This window comes from Lichenostomus cassidix, chromosome 2 (genome assembly GCF_008360975.1).
Source record: "Lichenostomus cassidix isolate B80296 chromosome 2, HeHo_3.0, whole genome shotgun sequence".
In the NCBI taxonomy this organism is placed as follows: domain Eukaryota; kingdom Metazoa; phylum Chordata; class Aves; order Passeriformes; family Meliphagidae; genus Lichenostomus; species Lichenostomus cassidix.
In genome coordinates, this window is record NC_139482.1 from 52,047,917 (window position 1) to 52,068,227 (window position 20,311).

Genomic DNA, 20,311 nt, shown 5'->3' on the forward strand with positions numbered 1-20,311 from the left:
ACAAGTAACAACATCCAGGTTGCACACAGAACTGAAGACGGGAGGGATGAATCCAAACAAGAAAGATCCTGGCTACCCCAGTGCATACTGAAAAACTGAAGATATGTGATGTGTGGTAAGGAAGGTACAGCATGGAAGAATTTTGTTTGCTCGTTTTTAATATAACAACAGTTCCAAAGTTCTCCCAGTCAGTGGAAGCCTCCCAATTGACTACAGTGCAGTTTGGAAAATGAGGATTAGGAAAAAACAGTGTGACCATGAAGTTTGCTAGAAAATATTAAAATAAGAGAGGCTGCAGGCCCAAGGCAGTATGAAGACAAGATATAAAGGGACATCGGAAGATCTGAAATGTGAACAAGGATGACATTTTTCCAAGTTTACATTGTTCATTAAATAGGGGGGAAATAATTTGCAGTATTTGAAAAATGGGTTTACAGAAACGTTGAATGACATACCAGCAGACAGTAAACTAGACAGGGGCTTGTGATCTGATAAAGCAGTAAAAAAAAAAATCCAAACACAACTCAAATGTATATACTGAAGCACCACAGTGCAAAGAATCTCTTGAGAATCTGGATTGATTTTATCTGAAAAATGGTATTCACTTGTAAACTTACTACAAAGTGGAAGATCTCCAGTGAAGAAAAAAAATGTCTTTAGGGCTGGACAGATCAATGGATGAGAAAGATTACAAAAGCTAAATGCATACATAGTCCTTACAGTAGTTGTGAAAGGCAGCATGGGAATATTCCACTGTTATGAACAGTGTAATATAAGTGTTATAAACACTAAGGACTGGGAAGGATTTAGTTCTAAACCAGAAAACTAAGAGAAGAAAAACATATGCTGAACCTTCAAAATCCACATGGCTGGCTTGACAACCTCTCCAAAACAAACCTTTCTGCTATATGCCTTATCCTGCCAAGAATTTTATGTCAGTTCTGTCCACTGTTTGTGCCATGATTGATTCTATCCAGTGAATAGTCTGAATGTGCTGCATGGAATATGCTCCTTTTGAAGGACTGAGGCCAAAACCTGGGTTTTGGTGCACCAATATCCCCACTGATGGATTTCTTGAGAAATATTTTAGTAGATGATCATGACTGACTTCACTGTAAGTCTGGGCTATACAGCAATATGGACCATCCTTGGACAGCACAGAGGCAGTTTTATCCACAGGCATAAGGACCCTAGAGATCACTGAGAAGGCATGGAGCTGCAATACTCCCTGTCTGCATTATTTCCCTATCCTGATATTCAGCATGAATAGTTGCAGTGGAAAAGTGTTTTCTACCCATTCACCCAGAAAGATGTTCATAATAGCTGTTGTTTTATGGAGATGGGAATCTTTTGGCACACAGTAAACACTTCTACCACCTACTAAATATATTTAAGGAAAATTTAACTAGCAGTCTGGAGGCTTCTTTACCATGAGTACTCTAAAAGACCATAAAGCACACCAGCACTACATTAACCACTCTGCAGAAGTTTTTTGGTGCATTGTTACTAAGCACATTAACACAGATGACAGAGCTGAACCTTGGAAGCACTGAAAGAGACATGATTACCATCCCCAGCCTGGAGAGAGACCCAACTACAAGATGACCTACTGAGGAGGAGCCCTAGGACCTCAGTGAGATTCTTTTCCAAAGGCCTTAAAGGGATTGGAAAGATGGGTAACCCCAGGATACAACAAATCCAAATATCAACAAAATTCACTCTAAGCAGGCACGTTGTGAAGAGTTTAGTTTTACAGATGGCTGTATCTGAAGCAGAGAGGTGGAGCAAACATCCAAACACAGAGAGAGAGCCTAAATTGGGGATTAGGCCCATAACAAAGACACCCACAACTCCTGGCCTAAAATGCACATTGCTCTTTCTAACATTTTACATCTCTGCTGGCAACATTAGCACTTTCTTCTTGTAAGTATTGAATGTTTGGTAAAATAGCTGCACAAACAAATTCTGGTCCAAATCTGACAGCAGGAAAAATGTACATTTTTCCACTTGTCTCAGTGGGCAACACAGCAACACAGGCCATCTAAGCCTAAAATCACCCTGAAGAGTGTTTAAACAAATGTTTAAATGTCCATGAACCAATAGCTATAAGATTTGTCAGGTTGTGGTGAACTGTCTTTTGGGGGGAGAAATAACACCACAGGATGAAACAAAGGAAGAAAAACATTTTAAAGCTAAACTTCAGTTACTAATCAGGTGAAGAAGACATTTCTACTTATATAAATTTGAGAGAGACTACTCTGGAAAAAGCCAAATATGGACAAGAAAATGGACAATACAAGATTTGTGTACGAAGAAATTTTTAATAAATAGTCTTTAATAATGTTTTGCTTTCATGTAAGGAAATGTTGAAAGAAAGAAAGCCTACTTCATATGGGTAAGAAAAGGATAATGTTAGCCGTGATAAACCCCTGACATCAGTGTGCACAGCCATTGGAGCAAATGATGTTTTCAAAAGTCTGCTTTAAGCATATCCCATTAGCTCCTTTACAACAGATATGGAGGTGATGACAGAAGTGAAATCTAGTAGCAGCTAAAATGCCACTGCAGTAATTATAAGATAGCTCTTTATCTACACAGGCAGCTGCTAGCAGTCCATATTAATTTATATGAAGGGGCTTCATACTACAGCAAATATCAATAGCAAATGAGATAAGAGAGAAAGAGAAAGCCTTATATAAATAACTGCAAATGTTCCAGCTGCCTCACAGTAGCCACTAAATGAGAGTCCTTACTTTAAAAAACATACTGTCTTCATTATTCATAACTTTGTTTTAGTTTCATTTTTTTCCCAATGGGCCTTTTCTTTACAAATAGCTTTTCTGCAAAGAAAACTTAAATTCCAGAGACTTTTAAATAGCAACAGAGCTTTGTTATGTTCAAATTTCTTAGAGAACTCTTTTTGAGTGTTTACACATATTTTTGATTGTGGGTCTTTTTCTGAGAAACTGCTGAGTTTTCACAATACTGTAGTTCTCTTGAGGGAAGACAAATGTACATTTCAGATGAATTGTTACAGCATGTGGAGGTCACTCTGTATTGCTCAGAGCTGAAATATTGTATATAGGAGGGGAAGTTAGAACATCTCTAGAGTTCAAGGTTAGCAGTAAGGAAATGTAATTCCTATTCCTGAAGGCACAGTATGTTTTAAACACCCAGAAATGCTTGTTTTCCCTATTTACATATTTTTTGTCATCTTTCCATGGCTAATTTTAAAATGCACTGAAGTAATAACATCTATATTTTAAGAAAGTCATAATTTACTATTCTCCCTTCAACTAGGGAGTTTTTCTATGGCCCTTTATCAAAATCATGTATGTGTGCATGGATGTTTTCAAGAAGCTTCAGGGTGGATTTTTTTTGCCATGAGACACATGACCACAGTTTTTTACACTGTTTTATGAGAGACTGACTGGCTGCCTAGTCCATTTCCTGAGACCATGAGCAAGTGTTACTTCTAATAACCAGTGCTGAATCCAGCTCTTACCTGCTTCTGCAAAGACTATTTTGTTTCCCAGCGGGCTGCCTTAAGGAATGTGCAAATGGATTGAAGGGGAGAAAAACAGATATCTTGTGATAAAAGGAGCTGTGGCTCTTCACATGAGGAGCAAGCAGACAGAATTTCCACACACAGAGGACTCCCTCAATCACTCTTTCAAGCTACTTTAACTTTTGAATAGCACCCCAAAACATCCCACAGTATGAAAATGTATGAGCTACATGATTTTTGCTCCCTTTTTTTTTTTTGGAAGGGTTTTATATCATCTCTATTTCCCCAAACTTGGGATACCATTATTCTGAAGCCTGCAGTTTATTGGGCATCATCACATTTTTAGTGATGGCAGTGGTGGTGAAAACAAAGTAAGTTTTATGCATTTCAAAACCAACACATATAAAATTGTTTAGAGATATTTCCTAGAATACTACAATGGCAATGATTAAACTCCTACAATGTAAGAACTACCTTCTGTTCTGCTTCTGCATAGTCCTTTCCTGGGATACTCCCACAAGACAAATAACAAATATCAACTCCAGTGCTCCTAACACCAAGCCTTAAAGAAATCCACAACACCCTGCCAGATACCCTAAGGATGCAAATAATTTTCCATGTTCTCATAACTCTCTGCAATACTACCCAGTGCTACATTCAAACCTTTCAGCTCCAATTTCACCAACCCAAACAATCACAGAAAGGATTGCACTGTATCCACAAGCTGGATTGAGATAGACATTAGAATGACCAGCAGCATCACAATAGTTAAGAGAGTTGCCATACGAGAAGCAATAATAGCCTTCAACACTAATCCTCTCCTGAGCAGACAGGGAAAAGCTCATAGTTTCTTTGGTTCTCTTGTTCCAGTCTGACTGCTAATTCAAAATATAGTTATAGATCGGTTTACATTGTGAAGGTCATACCCACAAGGCCAGGAACATTCCCTCTCTAAACAGGAGTGCAGGCTCATAAAATCTGTGCAAATGCAGACACAAATTTAAGCCATTAGGGATGTCTGGATCTCCCACCCCTATGAACTGGTCACAAACAGAAGACACCAGTGTTTTATTTCAGGCCAGAAGGGTGCTTTGTACTGACCCTTCCAACTCTCCCCACTTTGTCACCATGAGACTGCGCTGTCATACAGACACACAAACCCAATTCTGTCCTCATGAAACTAAACTGAACGATGCACTACAGCAACTCAAGGGCATTCATTTTGACAGACTGAAACTGTTCTAAGTCAAGCGCCAAATGCATTAATCAGATGTTTGCTTCTACAGACCCATTCCTGCTGGTTCACCTTACTTTGTAAATGCGGATACAGCCACAGTGCCAGTTACTTTCATAGACTGAGTGTTTTCAACTCAATTATCAAACTAACACTAAGACCCAAGCGCTCTTCACAGTCTTCCATGTTCTTTAAAAGAGAACCAAAACCAAAGCTCATGTTACATGAAGTTTGCGGGGGCGGGGGGGGGGGGCAGGAAGAGAGAAGGGAATTCATGAGAAGTAGGGAAGAGAGAAAAGGGAATGAGGGATTCTGCTGTCTGCTATTTCCTCAGTTACTTAGAGTGGGAACATGAGCAGCTGGAGACAAAACACCTTCAAAGATATCAGGGGTCAGCTATTGGATTCTTGGGGACTGGACACACTACTTATATCTCATTTGGCAGTGGCATTCCTTGGAACAAGCCATTGATTATTGTCATAAACAACAAGCATTCAGCCAGCAGGGGCAAGGATACATTTGCACCTATAATTTACTCGGGTGTCTGGGGCAATGTATCCTGTTTGATATGGTAAATTAAGCAGGAGTTACTGAGGTGTATTCTTATTTTGCCTAGTTAAATCTTTATGTATTCATGGCGCCTATAAAAAAAAATTAAAATTAGTGTGTCTTCACAGCCCTGGATGCAATGTCTGAGCTGCGAAACCTGGCTGAACAAGTTCAGTCAGTGTGAAACAGCCCTATGCACTTTCCATTGACTTCAGACCACCAGAAGGAATGCGTTACCTCTATTTACTGAGGCAACAATTCATGAGTTGCCTGCACTGCTGCAGAATAGGCTTTCAGTATTTCTTACTTCTCAATACTGGGGGCTGCTCTGTCTTCTCATCTATTCCAGTAGAAATCTCCACTTCAAACTTAACTGTAAACACAAGTAAGGCCAACAAATCAGACTGATTTCAGGGCATCTGTTTTAAATCCAGTCTCTGTTTTTTCCCTAAAAGATTAAAATTTCATAAGCCTAGTTTTGTTTTCAAAGCAGGACATTTTATGAGGTTACTCATGGGAACAAGTACTGTAGCCTGGCTTACTGTAGCCTCCACTTCTTTCCTTCCATGTTCGAAATAGCCACCCTTGTGTATCCCTTTATACAGTCTCTTCAATACCCTGAACTTACTTTTCAATGCCTAATACCTTGCCACCAGGGTTCTTCTACATCCAGTACTTTCTCACATATCCCCTTGTGTCACCAACACCTGTGTTCCCAATGTCTTCAGAACATGATTCCAAGCCATTTGGTTTTACCCAGTAAAGCATTTAACACCGTGGCTCCCTACAAAGTCCCCTATGCCTGCTGCAAAAGCCCATCTCACATCATCATATCCTTTATCTGGTTTTAGTTCACTATCTGGGCAAGATGAAACACTGCTATTAGAGCTAAAATATCTGCTTAGTGCTAGGCATACCTTCCACATAGATAAGGGAAGTGATTTACCAACCTTTCTCTTTGTGCGGGCACCGTTTCTTTACAAAGTCAGTGGTTTTCAAGAAACATTTAATAACTTTACCTTTATAAGACCCCTAATACCCAGAGAAATGTGTCTGAAACTGATCCACCATGTTCAAAATTTAGCAGACAGCAAAGAGTTAACATGAACTCCAGTCTCAGCAGCAGGACTATTTCCATAGGAACCAAACCAGGTTAAAAAAAGAAGTGAAACAATCAGATAAAAGAGGATTGAAACCATTTCTTATTACTCTTATGTGGGGCTGGGTTTACTAGATGGAGTTGCCAAAAATATGCTAATATACATGGTTCAATAAAGCTTCCAATGCACGATAAAAGGAAAAAAAAAATCAAAACTTTCTGTGACAAGTCCAGACTGTCTCAGTTTATAATTATTGTTCATATCAAAATATCCTGTGGCTACAGAGAAAAAGGCAATCTCACAAGGTTTTTAAATGATTCATATTCTTGACTTGTAAAACCTCTCATCTGTCACAGATTACTCAAGGACTCTCAATAGGAAACTCTGAAAATATTATACTGTCTTGATATAGGAGGTATTTTCCCAACATCCAAATGGCTTTAAAATGAATTTATCTCGAAATGCCAAGAAACCATCAGAAAGCTTTCTCATATCTTTGCTGAAGAAAAAGTGAGTGCAAGGACTGCAACCAGTAATTCAGGAGCAGAAAAAAATATTGTAATATATAAACCCACGTTAAGATTACATTTAAGGGACTTACCTATGAGATACATGCCAATCCAGTCCCCTGCATCCACTTCCTCTTTTATATCCCAATATATCACTAAGTCCTGCGAATGCCCAATGGAGTAGTAGGAGCTGCTGACCATCAGGGTGGACCGGCTGTCTGAAGTGACAAGGTCTGTGTCACTGGTAGACCTAGGAATGGTGACCGTCTCATGGGAATTGTTCCTGATGTCCATGTTATGGAACTGATCAGGGTTATAGCTGTATCTGAGAGGCTCTTTGCACCGGCGCCGATTTTGTGAGTTCCTAGATGGAGACGCCATGGCTGCCAGGCCCAGAAACCTGTTTTGGTAGAGATTCTGTGAAGAAAAAAGAAATTATAGTATTTTACAGTATTATTCATTTTTCAGTGATAACAGAGCTCAGGAAAAGTATAAAGTTATAGCGAGAAAGTAGCAGATCTTTCTCCATTTGTCATTGCAAAAAAGAGACACAAAAAGGGGCAGCAGAAACAGTGCTAACTCAACTCCTACTCTATAACTCTTATCATGAAAACAAGTGTAAGAGCAAGCCTTGCACCACCAAGCTCAGCCACAACTGGCAGTGTGAAGAAATTAATAGGAGCTGGCTTCCTCCATGTTAATGCACATACTCAGGCACAAATGTTGTGACTATCAAACTGCCAGAGAACCACCCTCTTTCAATGTCATGAGACAGTCTTTGCACTTTTGACACCTGGAGTTAAGTGTCAGCCCCAGTAATTCTTGCTACATTTGCAGAGGAATCCTTCTTAAGGCACAGTCACCCTAGAGACCATATTCCATCTGGAGAGACCGGTTTAGCAGTGAGTAAGAGCTCTTCCTCCCTGCTGGGTATCTGAAGAGTGAGTGCCATGAAAACAGAGTTAACCCTGCTACAAAAATGGAGATGTCTTCGTGAAAGTATAAATACAAACTAAATGTTGCAATGTCCCTCTGTACAGCTGATAGCTTGCAATGCCATGGCTCTGATCTTTTTTTTGCAGCAGATTGTGAGATGCTAAGCACTCCTGCTCAGGTAGGAATTTGTGAACGCACCAGACAATTAATGAGAATGGAGAAGGTTACTGCAGAGTAGTCATCATTCTAGCAGTTGAAAAATATTTTAATTTCAACCTACCCTTCCTCAAGGCAAAATGACTTGTGCGTCTTGGTGCACGAGTTAAGAGCTTTTGTGAGCTGGCAGATGGAGAATGCTTAAGTTATGACTGGGTTAAATCCTGATGTGAAGACATTCTCTGATACTGATCAAAATACCGATTATTCCTTACTTCTGTACTCCTTGTTTTTTTCATTTTCCTTCCAAGCTTTCCCTCTTCTCTCCCTGCAGCTCTGCTATTTCAATCACTCAGCTTTTCATTATTCATTAGCCTTCCATTATCCGTCTGTTGCCAGCCATGCTGTCAAGTCTGTTAGATACAAAACCAGACAGCTTTCCAGTATGCTATGAAATGCTTTTCACATGATCAGAAGTCAAATCATCCTTTTGAACTCAAACAAATTAAGTGGCAGAAAAATCATAGCTCCTTTCTCCAGCCAAGCAGTTATTTAACACTGGCTTTATTGAGGTTACAGTAGCACAAAAAACCAGTAAGTCCTGAAAAAAACCGAAATATTTTCTTTACCAATACCATTTGGGGGGAAATAATTAAGAGACCTATTAGTGTATCATAGGATTCTGATGCACAAAAACTGTACAGAGAACAAAAAAATTCATCTGGCATGTTTGAACCCTTAGAATATGCTGTCACTTTGCAAACACTGCCCAACAATGCTTACAATCCGCTGACCCAAATCCTCACTTACTGCATTAAACAGGGTTTATAAGCAAAAATAGCTCTAGTGAGCATGCCACACCTTATAGTAAGTGCTGCAAGACTGAAGCTAATAATGTAAAAGGTACTTTTTCGTGGAAGGAAGGAAGGAAGGAAGGAAGGAAGGAAGGAAGGAAGGAAGGAAGGAAGGAAGGAAGGAAGGAAGGAAGGAAGGAAGGAAGGAAGGAAGGAAGGAAGGAAGGAAGGAAGGAAGGAAGGACATGGTCTTGCATTTGCTTGCATCTCATCATGTATTTGATGAGCAGCTCACCATGTATTTGCTGCTTCTTTTCTAACATTTATTCACTGATTGGAAAGAGAGTTCATTTCATAGTATAAAGACTGAAATCCCATGTAAACAGGAAATGCATCTTTTTTTATCAAGAAACATGCTGTGAACATTTTCTAATCTGGGATGCACGAGTGGGCACACAAACTATCACACTACTGTCAGTATTTTAAAATTGATGCTTGTTTCTGTCACTTAGAAAAGAAGGCATTTGCTGTCACAACAGTATCTGTCATAGCTGGGATTGGTTTTATAATTGTGAGATACCAATGTAACAAACTTCAAGTTCATTCTTTTGGATTAGTCTGTGTCATTAACATGGGTTCCTTTCCTCACAGCACTACCCAAAAGCTACTTCAGTTCAAAGGCAGATGTTTTATTTCTGGTGAAAAATTACTCCAGGGAGTAGTGCTTCGGCAGATACTTTCATTTTTGAATGTTAATGGACGTAGAGTATTAATTAACTGCATACCTTAAAATTAAATTAGATTTAAACATGTATTTTTTTCAGCTTCAGCATGACTTTAAGCAGTTTTAATGAAAATTATAAATTTATCACTATGTTTTAATTCTCTAAGTTCCTGTTTTCCTGTATGTTGATGCCAATGGAACAAATGGCAAAATTTTAAAGCAACCCAGAAGGCCAAATTCTCCACAAATCCAAGTCTCTTGTATTTTGAGAAAACCCCCAAACTGAAAAAAACCCCAAACAAATGAAACACTAGTCACACATAATTATCTGGATTAAATAATTGCATCAAAATACAAGCATGGCTGTATGAGTTAGTAGAAAAGAGGTTAGGTAAAATAGTTATTCCACATTTTATGACCAGCTTTTCATGTTTTCCATGTATCTCTCTAAAGCCCCCAAGGCCTGGTGACAGTCACAGCCATGGTGAGACAGCTTAAAAAACTGCGAAGACATCCTTTTGATATCATGTGAAAGCAATTTGATGCATCATAGATACATAATATATTACAAAAATTATATGGTTTTTAGGGGTGTGAGATTAATATTTACTCAGAGGTGTGTACATTACACACATGGCACTAAACACTCATTTCTAATATAGAGTGTAAATTATAAAGCAAGAACAAAGAAAGGCCAAATGTTGGTTGTCGACAGAAACGAACACCTCTTCATTCGTTCCTCAAAACAGTCATTCCACAGCTGCTTCTACAGTCAGTCCTTCCAGGGGAGTTTCCACCCAGGGACTCTGCGCAAAATGACCCCCAGGCTTCACTTTCCCACTCCTTCCCCTCACCGCTGATTTTCAAAGAGCTCTGGAAAGCTTTGTCTCTAAAGATCTACCAGTTACATGAAAGTCCAAAATCAGATATTTGAACACTTATCTGTGGGCAGCACTTTGCCTCTTATTTATCTCAATTAATACATCTAATGCGAACACCAGAAAAATTAATTGAAGATATTTTTTTCCTCCCATATAAATCCAACTGCAATTCCTAACAGGGAAAGTAGGAAGAAGAAGCCTAAAGGAAATGACAGATGAGATCTCAATGTAAAGAAAAGTGACTTCAAAAATATACACATCGAAAACCTGTAATCAGTAAATACCAAGAAAAAGAATTTCACCGTTTCTTCCCACATTCTCTCTCTTTCTCACTCACACCTCTCGCCTTTCCCAATTGCTGTTTGGCATTTGGAAAGCAGAGAGCTGTTGTCACCAGTGCCTTCTCCTTCACAACCTGAAAAAACTGTACTACCAATGGTACTTGTTTCCCTCTCTGAGACAAGAAGAATCCTCTGGCTGAGAGGCTTCAAACCATTGTTGCTATCTGAATTTCATCACAGGATTTAGAGCTGCTATGGAAGCTTCCCCTCGAAGTCTGTAGGGCTTAATGTTAGGGATTGTTCTTTTTTCTTTTTCTCCATTTGAGATTATTTTAAATCATGCTAGAAAGGTCCATCACGCTTGAGCAAAAAGAGGTAGATCTCAGCTAAACATCTGCAAGGATCCAGCTCTGTTCTCTGTTCAGACAATTAAGAGCTGTCTTCCAGAAACTTGGACTGATAGCATTTACCTCGCATTGCTGGAAGATGGATTTGTGCAGGTCAGGATGGTGGTACAATGGACTTTCACTGCTCATACCAAAGAGAGAATATGATTGAAACATAATGCATCACTGGAGCCCTGGCAGATGAAGAAATTGAAGAGAACAAAGTGAATATTAGCCACCATGACAGTGGTCTCAAAGTAGTCAGTCAGATGTCTGCAAGCATCATCACAACCCAAATTTCAAAGGCAAGTACCGAGAAAGACAATGAAATAACTTTCTGTGATGGGAAGCTTGGGACACAGCACATTTATCCATCTGAAAATTTAATATGCCAGTAGTCAAGTCTGATATCATAGGCAAATCAGATGTGGAGTCAGTCTCTTGGTTGCTCCACCAGAGATTAAGGCTCTCCTGACAAGTTTTTAGCCTTCATTCACAAGGCTTATGTGTTTTGCAAAGACAAGAGGGAGCTAAAACCATTTTTAAAAATAAGATTTAAAAATAAAAAATTAGGGCCATCTGGTGAAAGTGATAAATTATCACAGCAGAAGTCTTTGGACCAGCTTTCAAAAAGGTAAGATCATGTGTGTCAACAAAGATACTGTACTAACAGAAATGTAAGGTGGTAACAGCCTGTATGAAAGGCTTATCTGACTGTATAAGAGACAACCTAAAAAGGTTTTGAAAATTTAGTCATAGCCCAGGTGTGAATACCCAGGGCAAAATCCTGAGGCTGGACCAGAAGGACAAGTAGGAAAACAACAGTGCCTAAAGTCATTGAAAGATAATGTGATGGGAATCTGCAATCCAGAACTTTGAAGCAGACCTTTAACTTGAAGGTGAGGGTGCTGAAAGGGCTTTCAGCATGTAAAATTGTTTTATTATAGCTTAAATTAGAATTGCGTAAGTTCTGAAGGACAGGAAATTAATCTCTTGCATGGAAGAGTAAAAGAACTGTGTGAAAGCAAAAATATATGATAATGAATCTTGCTGATGCTCCTTACATGGCAGGACCTTCCCCTCCAGCCTTGCTCTCAACCCAGCAATGTGAAGTCTTTCCTCAGAGCAAACTCTCTCACTTTCCATAGCCCTGAATACTTGTTGCAGGATCTGCTTCTTGCTCTTCCCAGCATCCTTCTCATCTCCACCTCCACCACAGGCCTGCTGTGGAGGCATCTTTTCCCCATCTGCTCTCCTCACACATAGCCCTGAGTGCCTCTTAGCTGCCACCACTCTGCCACTTTCAGAGAAGCTAAACTATCCCTCTGTCAAACTCTGAGGCAGGAAAGGTAAACTAAATACTCTGATTTCCTCCTTTCTGCCTGGGGACAGTCCTCAACACAGCACATGGTACCTGCACAGCAAACTCAACCAAGAAAAAACATTTGCATTTTCCATCACTGCCGGCACAATACAATTGACTGTAAAAAATGCAACGCAATGCAGAGGTAGGAAGAAACACAGTTCAAAAGTAAGCTGTCTTCAAGGCTACAGCTTCTGCTATCACAACCACCTCCCGTCAACCTACTGCCACCTATCTCAGACATTTATTTATCATCATGTGAGAAAAATCCCCTTGCACGTTTGAATTTTAGAAGAATTGTAAGTATAACACTTAGGAAAAAAAGGATTTTTAAAGCATAGCTTTACAGCCAAATTCAGTAAACAAAGGCTTAGAGTGAAAAATGCTATGCAAAGTCTTCTCCATACCATCCAGTATCTGACTTCTAAGCATAAAACCCTTCACAAAAGTCATGAAGCTAGGGTTTGGAGAATGCCATGAAGCCAAAGGCTTTGGAGCATACAGAGAACTTTGTAGCATCAGTCCATTTATTTTAGAGGCACAGGAATGGCTTCTTAGTGCTCCAAAGGAATCCTTTAATAGCCCAATGGAGTTGCAGGCTTACATGGTTGACTGACACCTTTTTCCCAGCAAGATATTACAGAGCACATAGATGAAACTGCTGCTCTTGGGAAGGCTGAAAACATTTCAGAGGAATGCATGCCATAGAAACACCAGAGAACTTTAGGAACATTTGTCTCAATACTGCACATCTATAGCACAATACATATATATATCTATGCTGATAATGAACACTAATCAGAAATTAAAGCCATTATACATCAGCAGAGGGGCAAATGGATGTTATTAGGCAGTTCATTTTTCCATTTTCTGACCTTTGTGCATTTCCAGTCCAGCTGTACTGCTATGTTAATGTATCCTTTTTCATTTATCTTTGCTTCAGTGATGTGCAAATCAGTGCACAAATTAGAATCAAAATGAAGGAGCTAGCCTCAAGGTCAACCCAGCAAGGTTTGGTGCTAGTGGGTGGGATTGATTCCTGATGCACGCCTATTAGTCACAAGGCAGAAAAAAGTGGCAGCACAGTAGTAACAGTACTCTTACCATCTACAGAGCAAAAGTACAATTAAGAGCAGTCCATACTTTCTGAGAGCACTTATACAATCTTCTGGGGACAAGAAAATGGAAGCTGGAATATAGGGCAATGATTGGAGGGAAATTCTTTGGGTTCAGAAAAAGGAAGAATATTAATAATGCTTTTTTTCTTCTCTTTCTGAAAGTTCTATAAAAGACTAATGTCTGGTGAACCCAGGAGAGTGTGCTAAAAGACACACACATCACATTAAGATTTGTACTCCTGTAAGTATATAAAACAAACAAGTGTCTGAAAAACAACAACAAAAAAGACATTTTACCAGTTTTACATGAGCTCACTCCAAATTTCTACACTTTATGTCTAACGAAGATCAATTAATAATCTCACATTCAAGACATTTTCATTGAGTCAGTGACAATCCACTCATAGTTCACCACATAAAGCACTAGGAAGTTTCTGCAGTGGAATGCAACTAAGTACAAAATTAATTTCTTATTTTCTGTTAAATCGGTAGCAGCAAAAACAGTCTTGTCTCAGCAGTTTGGCACAGCAGGGGATGAGAAACAGCCATCAGACTTAGCCATTACAGAAAAAAAATCTGAAAACACTGCCAATATTTTTAAAGGACATATTCAGGTACTCAAGAACAGGTAAATATGCAATGTGGCCTGAATATAAAAATCTCAAAAAAAAATTGTAAGGAAATAATAAAGGGGTCAACATGATAACACCTTTAACCAAGATTATATTACACAGCTTCACTCTGTTCTTTCCACACTACACAATTAAAGAAATAACCTTAGGACCTGCTCATATGCTACTGTCAAGTACTCCAAAGCCCACAGTGCTTACCTTTATTCATAGTTTATGGTGTACATAATAAGAAATTTATATTTTTTACTTGGTTGGTTTTAAACACCAGAAGTAGGCAGAGAAGTGCTACAGCAATACCAGACAGAGGAAGGACAGTGACTTCCTCTCAACAGGTGCAAGATGAAGCATTCATACATAGCACAACACACCCCCTCTTAACAAGCATCCTCATGTCCATGAAGGCCAGTGTGGACCACACCAGATTCCCAGATACACAAGTCCTAGTGATTGTGCTGCCAAAGACCAAAAACCTCCATTCTTCATCTTTTTAAACCCTAGGACAATATTTATGGACAACAGTCATGGCAGGAAGAAAACCAAACATTCAGTACCAGGCACTAATATTGGTTTAATCCACCTTTTAACATAAAGAAGCATCACTCTGAAAAGAGGGTTGTTTAGAAAAGCCTGTGTGCCCCACTGTGGTCTGTAAAAGAATCATCATCACATTTATGAGGGCCACTGCAAAGCTGGACTCTGTAGGCCTCCCAAGAATGCTACTTACTCCAACAGGCTTTCAGAAAGGAGGAGGTTGAGAACAGCAATGCTCTTCTCTGCTTCAGCCTAAAAATATTGCTGCTCTTCTGTGAGGTGGTCCACTAATATTCTGCCGAGAAGCCCTGATCATGCTGGATGTCCTGTTTCAGGTTCTGCACAGCACATAATAACAGACATCTCCTACCTGATGCATTTTTATAACCAGTGGCTTTGGTCCTTCAAGTACTTTGTTAATGAAAAGATCAATGTCTACAGACATCCAGATTCATTCAACTAAAGTTCTGAGTACTTGAGCCACCCAATTTAGGAATGCAAGACTCCTTGAGTACTCAGAGGGATGGGACAGGCTCCTCGACTGAGACTCAGGTAAGGCGTTCCCAGACAGAGCTCAGCTCCACATCTCTTTATCCCTTTTTAAGAGGTCATTGACTGTTGGGATCCTAAGTCAGGCATGTTGGGTTAGGTAGGAAGGAGTCAGACCTCTAAAGCTGTAAAATTTGGTATTATATAAAGGTAAGTGGGCAAAGTACTACTGAGGGCAGCAGAAAATGTGTATTCTAAGTACATTAATGGATGGATGTAGAATAGAATTGTAAGAGAAATTAAAAAAACATACTAAACTGCTACCTGACTATCTAAGAATAGTCTGATTTTCTAGACAACTATAAAATTGCAAACTAGAGGGTACATACAGAGAAAGTCAGGGCACAGAAAATGAAATACTTAGTAGAGTGCATGCGCTCTATGTACAGATCTTTTAAAAAATACTGGTTAATGTAGCAGAGGTTTACAATAAAAACTGTGAAGACATTCTGCACAATTTAAGAGACTAACAACAAAATGATATAGAGTAAATATGAGCTGCGGAAAGATACCCAGTAATGCACACTGTTTCCCAAAACTGTCAGGTGTAGTAATTTCTCAGTCACTGCTCAGAAGCAGGCCGACATTTCCCATATCTCTTCCCCAAAGTTCAGTGACTGGAAGACTCTTTTTTTTTGCAGAAAGCACTCTTAATTTCTTATGTTACATGAGAGCTATAAAAATCCTACCATTCTCTACCATGAAGAATGTATAATACCTTCCACTAAGACAACTGTTTTGCTAGAAAACAAGCCTTGTGTGATGTCCGTAGTGTATACTGCTTCCAGACACAAGAAGAAAAGACTTGTCTAATGTATTACAGGTGTCAGGCATAGCTTATTATGTATAAAACACACACACACACACACAAAAAAAAGACAACAGAAACAAATGAGCACAGATATCAAAAGAAAGGTTTTTAATAGTAATCTTCCTTCAGACCCAAGTATAAATCTTTGCAAACGAAAGGTTCATGTGCGTATCAAAGGATTTATCCTGCAGATCTATGCATGCAGCATTCCCACCATCCACACTTCCCTCTTTGCCTAGACACTTGTGTGCAGCACAGGTGGATCCATACACACACCACAAGACATTTCTTGCCACGACTTGTAAAATTTCTGTTGACTCTGTGAGTGCTATCCCCTGAAAGAGCTGTGTGCACATTCCCTCCTGCCTCCCTCTATTCCAAGCTTTTGGCAAGGACTCTGTTCCGCTGTGCTACGACTCTCACATCACAGCCCATGCCATAGCCATATTCTAGGTGACCATGCACCTTCCTCTCCTCCCCATCCCTTTTTATTCTCAAGGCTATCTCCTATCTGCATTTGTCAATACCACCTTCCCCACACTTGTAGGTAGGAAGGGATAGGGCACACAGCATCACTTGCTGTACCAGCTATAAGAAAGGCACTAGATGGGGACAATAAACATACAAAACCCAGGAGGGCTGGAAGGAGGCTCTTCTCACTCATGGTTCTTTCCAGCTGCCCATGGTGGCTGACCCCCGCTCCACAGCAAAGAGAACATTTAAAATGTCCTTTTTCATTCACTGCTGCTAGTCCCTGTCATGCTTCTTACCTCCATCTGTATTTCTTTAAGAGTGTGTTTTGAAGTGTCAGTCTCTTAACCTCCTCAGGCAGTGAGGCAAGTAGGTACCATTAGCAGTCTGTCGAGTATTAATGCACATATCAACCACTCCTTTGATCTACAAACAACAACAAACCATTGCAAGAAACCAGTCTTTCAACCAGACACCAGCTTCAGAGCATGCCCCCAGTTCCATTGTCCCCTTTCAATAAGGCCTAGAATATTCCCTGACATTTTAAAATTAATTGGCTACAAAGCTCCTGTTATTACATTACCTCCAGACAAATACAAAAATGCCATCCAGTTGAGTGTGCTTGATCCTGCTTACGATGAAACTGAAGGCAAAACTCCACTTGATTTCAATGGGGAACAAAGTGACTTTGTAAAGGAAAGCAAAACCCATATAGTTGTCAACAGCTGCAGCTAACAAGGGCTAATCCAGAAGTGGAAAATAAAGAGTTCATATTTTCACTAAAACATTTCAAAGATTTTCATCCATGGACAACCTAGTCTGTTGGAAAACACATCAGACAAACATGTAGAGCAGCAAGGTGCATTTTGGAATACAGATCACACCAACTACCCTTAGAATGAGATCTCAAAACCTAGAAACAAACATGATTTGCTGGGTTAGGATTAATTTAAGATACAATTAGTTTTAGACCATGATATGTGAATGAGTTTTCCTATGCAATTATAAAAATAGACACCAACACATTTTTCATTTTTTTTAAAGAAAATTGGAACATGAGACACTGAAGCATAGTCATCATTATTGCATGTTTTCTGTCTGATGTCACTGGACATCAGAACGAAAACTTCTTGCAAGTACTAAGAGTTTGAATTCTACGTTTAAATATGCTTATTCTCAACAGATTGTCTTCTCATGTATGTACCCTTCTGGGGAGACTGTGACAACAAAATATATGAAGTTCATTGTTTTTAAAGAAGAATCTATTATGATGAACATTTTGAGGATCAAGAGTGCCTAATTTGCCCAGAAGGATGGTAAAGAAAAACTGACTTGTGCTAAATAATGGCACAGATCCAATATTTTATTCATGAAAATAATTCTGATAAAATTAAAAACTTAATTCTAGTGATTAAACCCACTAGGCATAGTTTAAAAGGTGAGATGTCTCTGTTCCTGGACAGGTAAAACTAGTCTCAGATAAGTATCTTCAAACCAGACTGCTACTTGCTGTTTCATCTTTATTAAGATGAAATAATAATTATTATTAAGATAAATAATAATAAGCTGCTATTATAATTGTATTCATAAGCAAGCAAAGAAACTATGCCTAGAGAGAAATAGTAGCTCTGGTATTACAATCCCTAGTTGATGAACATGATTCAGATTTTACAAAAAAGAACATGTGGTGGCTTTATCTGGGGCACAAAAATCTCCTATGTGAGAGAACAGAAGCTGCATTCTGGGAGTGTTTTCTGGTCTGGTCTGGATTCTGGTCTGGATCACCCAAAGAAAATTCTGAGACACATATCTAAGGTTTCCTGGGGAAATACTAGCCAAGGCTAGATGAAATGCAGCTTGGTAGTTTCCCCCTGGAAAACAATTACAGGCATAAAGCAGATTTTCAAAGCAGAAACCACCCATAACAACTGGTGCCATCTAGTTCAAGCAGATGAAGATGTGCAAACTGCTCCAGGCTCTACCAACCATAAACGTAGCGGAGAGACAAGTCCTGTGACTGCCATCTCCAAAAAATCCTGGACATAGAAATGGGCAACTCCTGTGGTGACTGTATTACTTCCAAACTTCACCCACACTGAGCTGGCTCCCAGTACACCTCCAACACAGTAATTAACAATTACTATGGGGTTTCTAGAGGCCAGTACATCTGCTCACATTACTGCACGAGGTTTTAATTTACTTTTTTTCTCTTTAACTCCAGTTCAAAAGCATTTCTAGTCCTGTGTTTAAAAACTCTTGTGAGAGTTTTCAAAGAAGAAGAACATCTGCAAAGGTGATGGGAAATATTCCATTTCACTCGTTCACAGACAAAAGCGCAAGAATGGTTCTGAATGAAGGTTCAAACCATGGTTTCATTTAATTTTAATGAGGACCCTTAGTTAGACTTAACACTTTTTTGCTGCCATTGAATCCTCACAGAAGAAAAGTAATTACGGTTTTTAATACTGCACTTAAAGTAAGGCCCAAAGGAGAAATTTTTTAAACCTATTTTTCCAGTAACAAATCCTCTGTCAAGGAAGTGTCCTAAATTCATCAAGGATTTGGTTTTAGGGCATTGTAATGAAAGTCTACAGTTTCATTAATTAGTATTTATAGAAGCCTGCACAAGCAAGCAAGTTGGAAAACTTTTCAGCTGTGCAGGTCTTAAACCTGAGTTCTGGAAGAAAGACCGAAACACACACATCACCCTGCAACAAGGCTTTGGCCACGCAAGCAGCCATGGCCTGCTTGGATGTCTTGGCATGGGACTCAGTTCTGTTGTCCTAACGACAACAAGAACTTCCTGCTGTCTGTTTTTGTGCACAAATCAATGAAATATGCTTTGGTCCACAGATGCTACTTTAAATAGATGATATTACTTGCTAGATGAAATGTTATTCAACTTAACCCTGGGCAGTAAAACTGGAATGTCATTGACACCAAAACTTGACTTTTAAACGGGCATTCCCATTAGGGGTTCCAAAGCAGTGCAAGAATTCATTTCTGTGTACACATTGGGTTTGCGTGACCAAGATCTGGTAGCAAGATCAGTGAAGAAGGAGAGGAAGAATGTCAAGCATCAGAGCAGACATTCCCCTGAAGCCTGGGATGAAGACCATGGTGAGGTAGCTGTGCCCTGGTAACTCTTGAAAGCCCACAGTGAAGCAGAGGTCCACCTGCAGCCCGTGGAGGACCTCAAGCCAGAGCAGGTGAATGTCTGAAGGATGCTGTGACCCCATGGGAAGCCCACACTGGAGCAGGGTCCTGGCAGGAACTGCAGACCCATGGAAAGAAGAGCACACCACTGGAGCAGGTTTGCTGGCAGGACCTGCGACACCGCTGGGAACCCACATTGGAGCAGAAGAAAAGACCCAAGCTGAAACAGCCTTTTCCTGACAGAGTACACCCAGTGGAAGGGACCCATGCTGGAGCAATTTTTGAACTGCAGACTGTTGGAAGGACTCACACTAGAGAAGTTTGGAAGACTGTCTCCTGTGGAAGGGACCCCATGCTGGAGCAAGATAAGGAGTCCTCCTCTGGGGAGGATGGAGTGGCAGAAAAAACATGCAAAGAACTGGCCACAACCCCTGGGGGAAAGGCATTTTTTAAGATTTGTTTTTATTTCTCATTACCCTACTCTGATTTGATTGCTAATAATTTAACTTCTCTGAGTCAAATCTGATTTTCCCGTGACAGTAACGGGTGAGTGATCTCTCCCTGTTCTCATCTCAACACATGAGCCTTTTGTTATATTTTGTTATACTCCTGTCCAGTTGAG

The 20,311-nt window shown here is 39.7% G+C and overlaps 1 protein-coding gene across 6 annotated transcripts in view; it reads right to left on the minus strand.

The window, feature by feature from the left end:
- Positions 1 to 20,311, minus strand: part of HECW1 (HECT, C2 and WW domain containing E3 ubiquitin protein ligase 1) — a 250,791-nt gene that overhangs the window by 155,937 nt on the left and 74,543 nt on the right. For all 6 annotated transcript variants that reach the window (XM_085051546.1, XM_085051545.1, XM_085051541.1 and 3 more), the window contains one exon: positions 6,993 to 7,317. In XM_085051546.1, the coding sequence (XP_084907672.1) occupies positions 6,993 to 7,317 (325 nt within the window). The remainder of the gene's footprint in view (positions 1 to 6,992; positions 7,318 to 20,311) is intronic.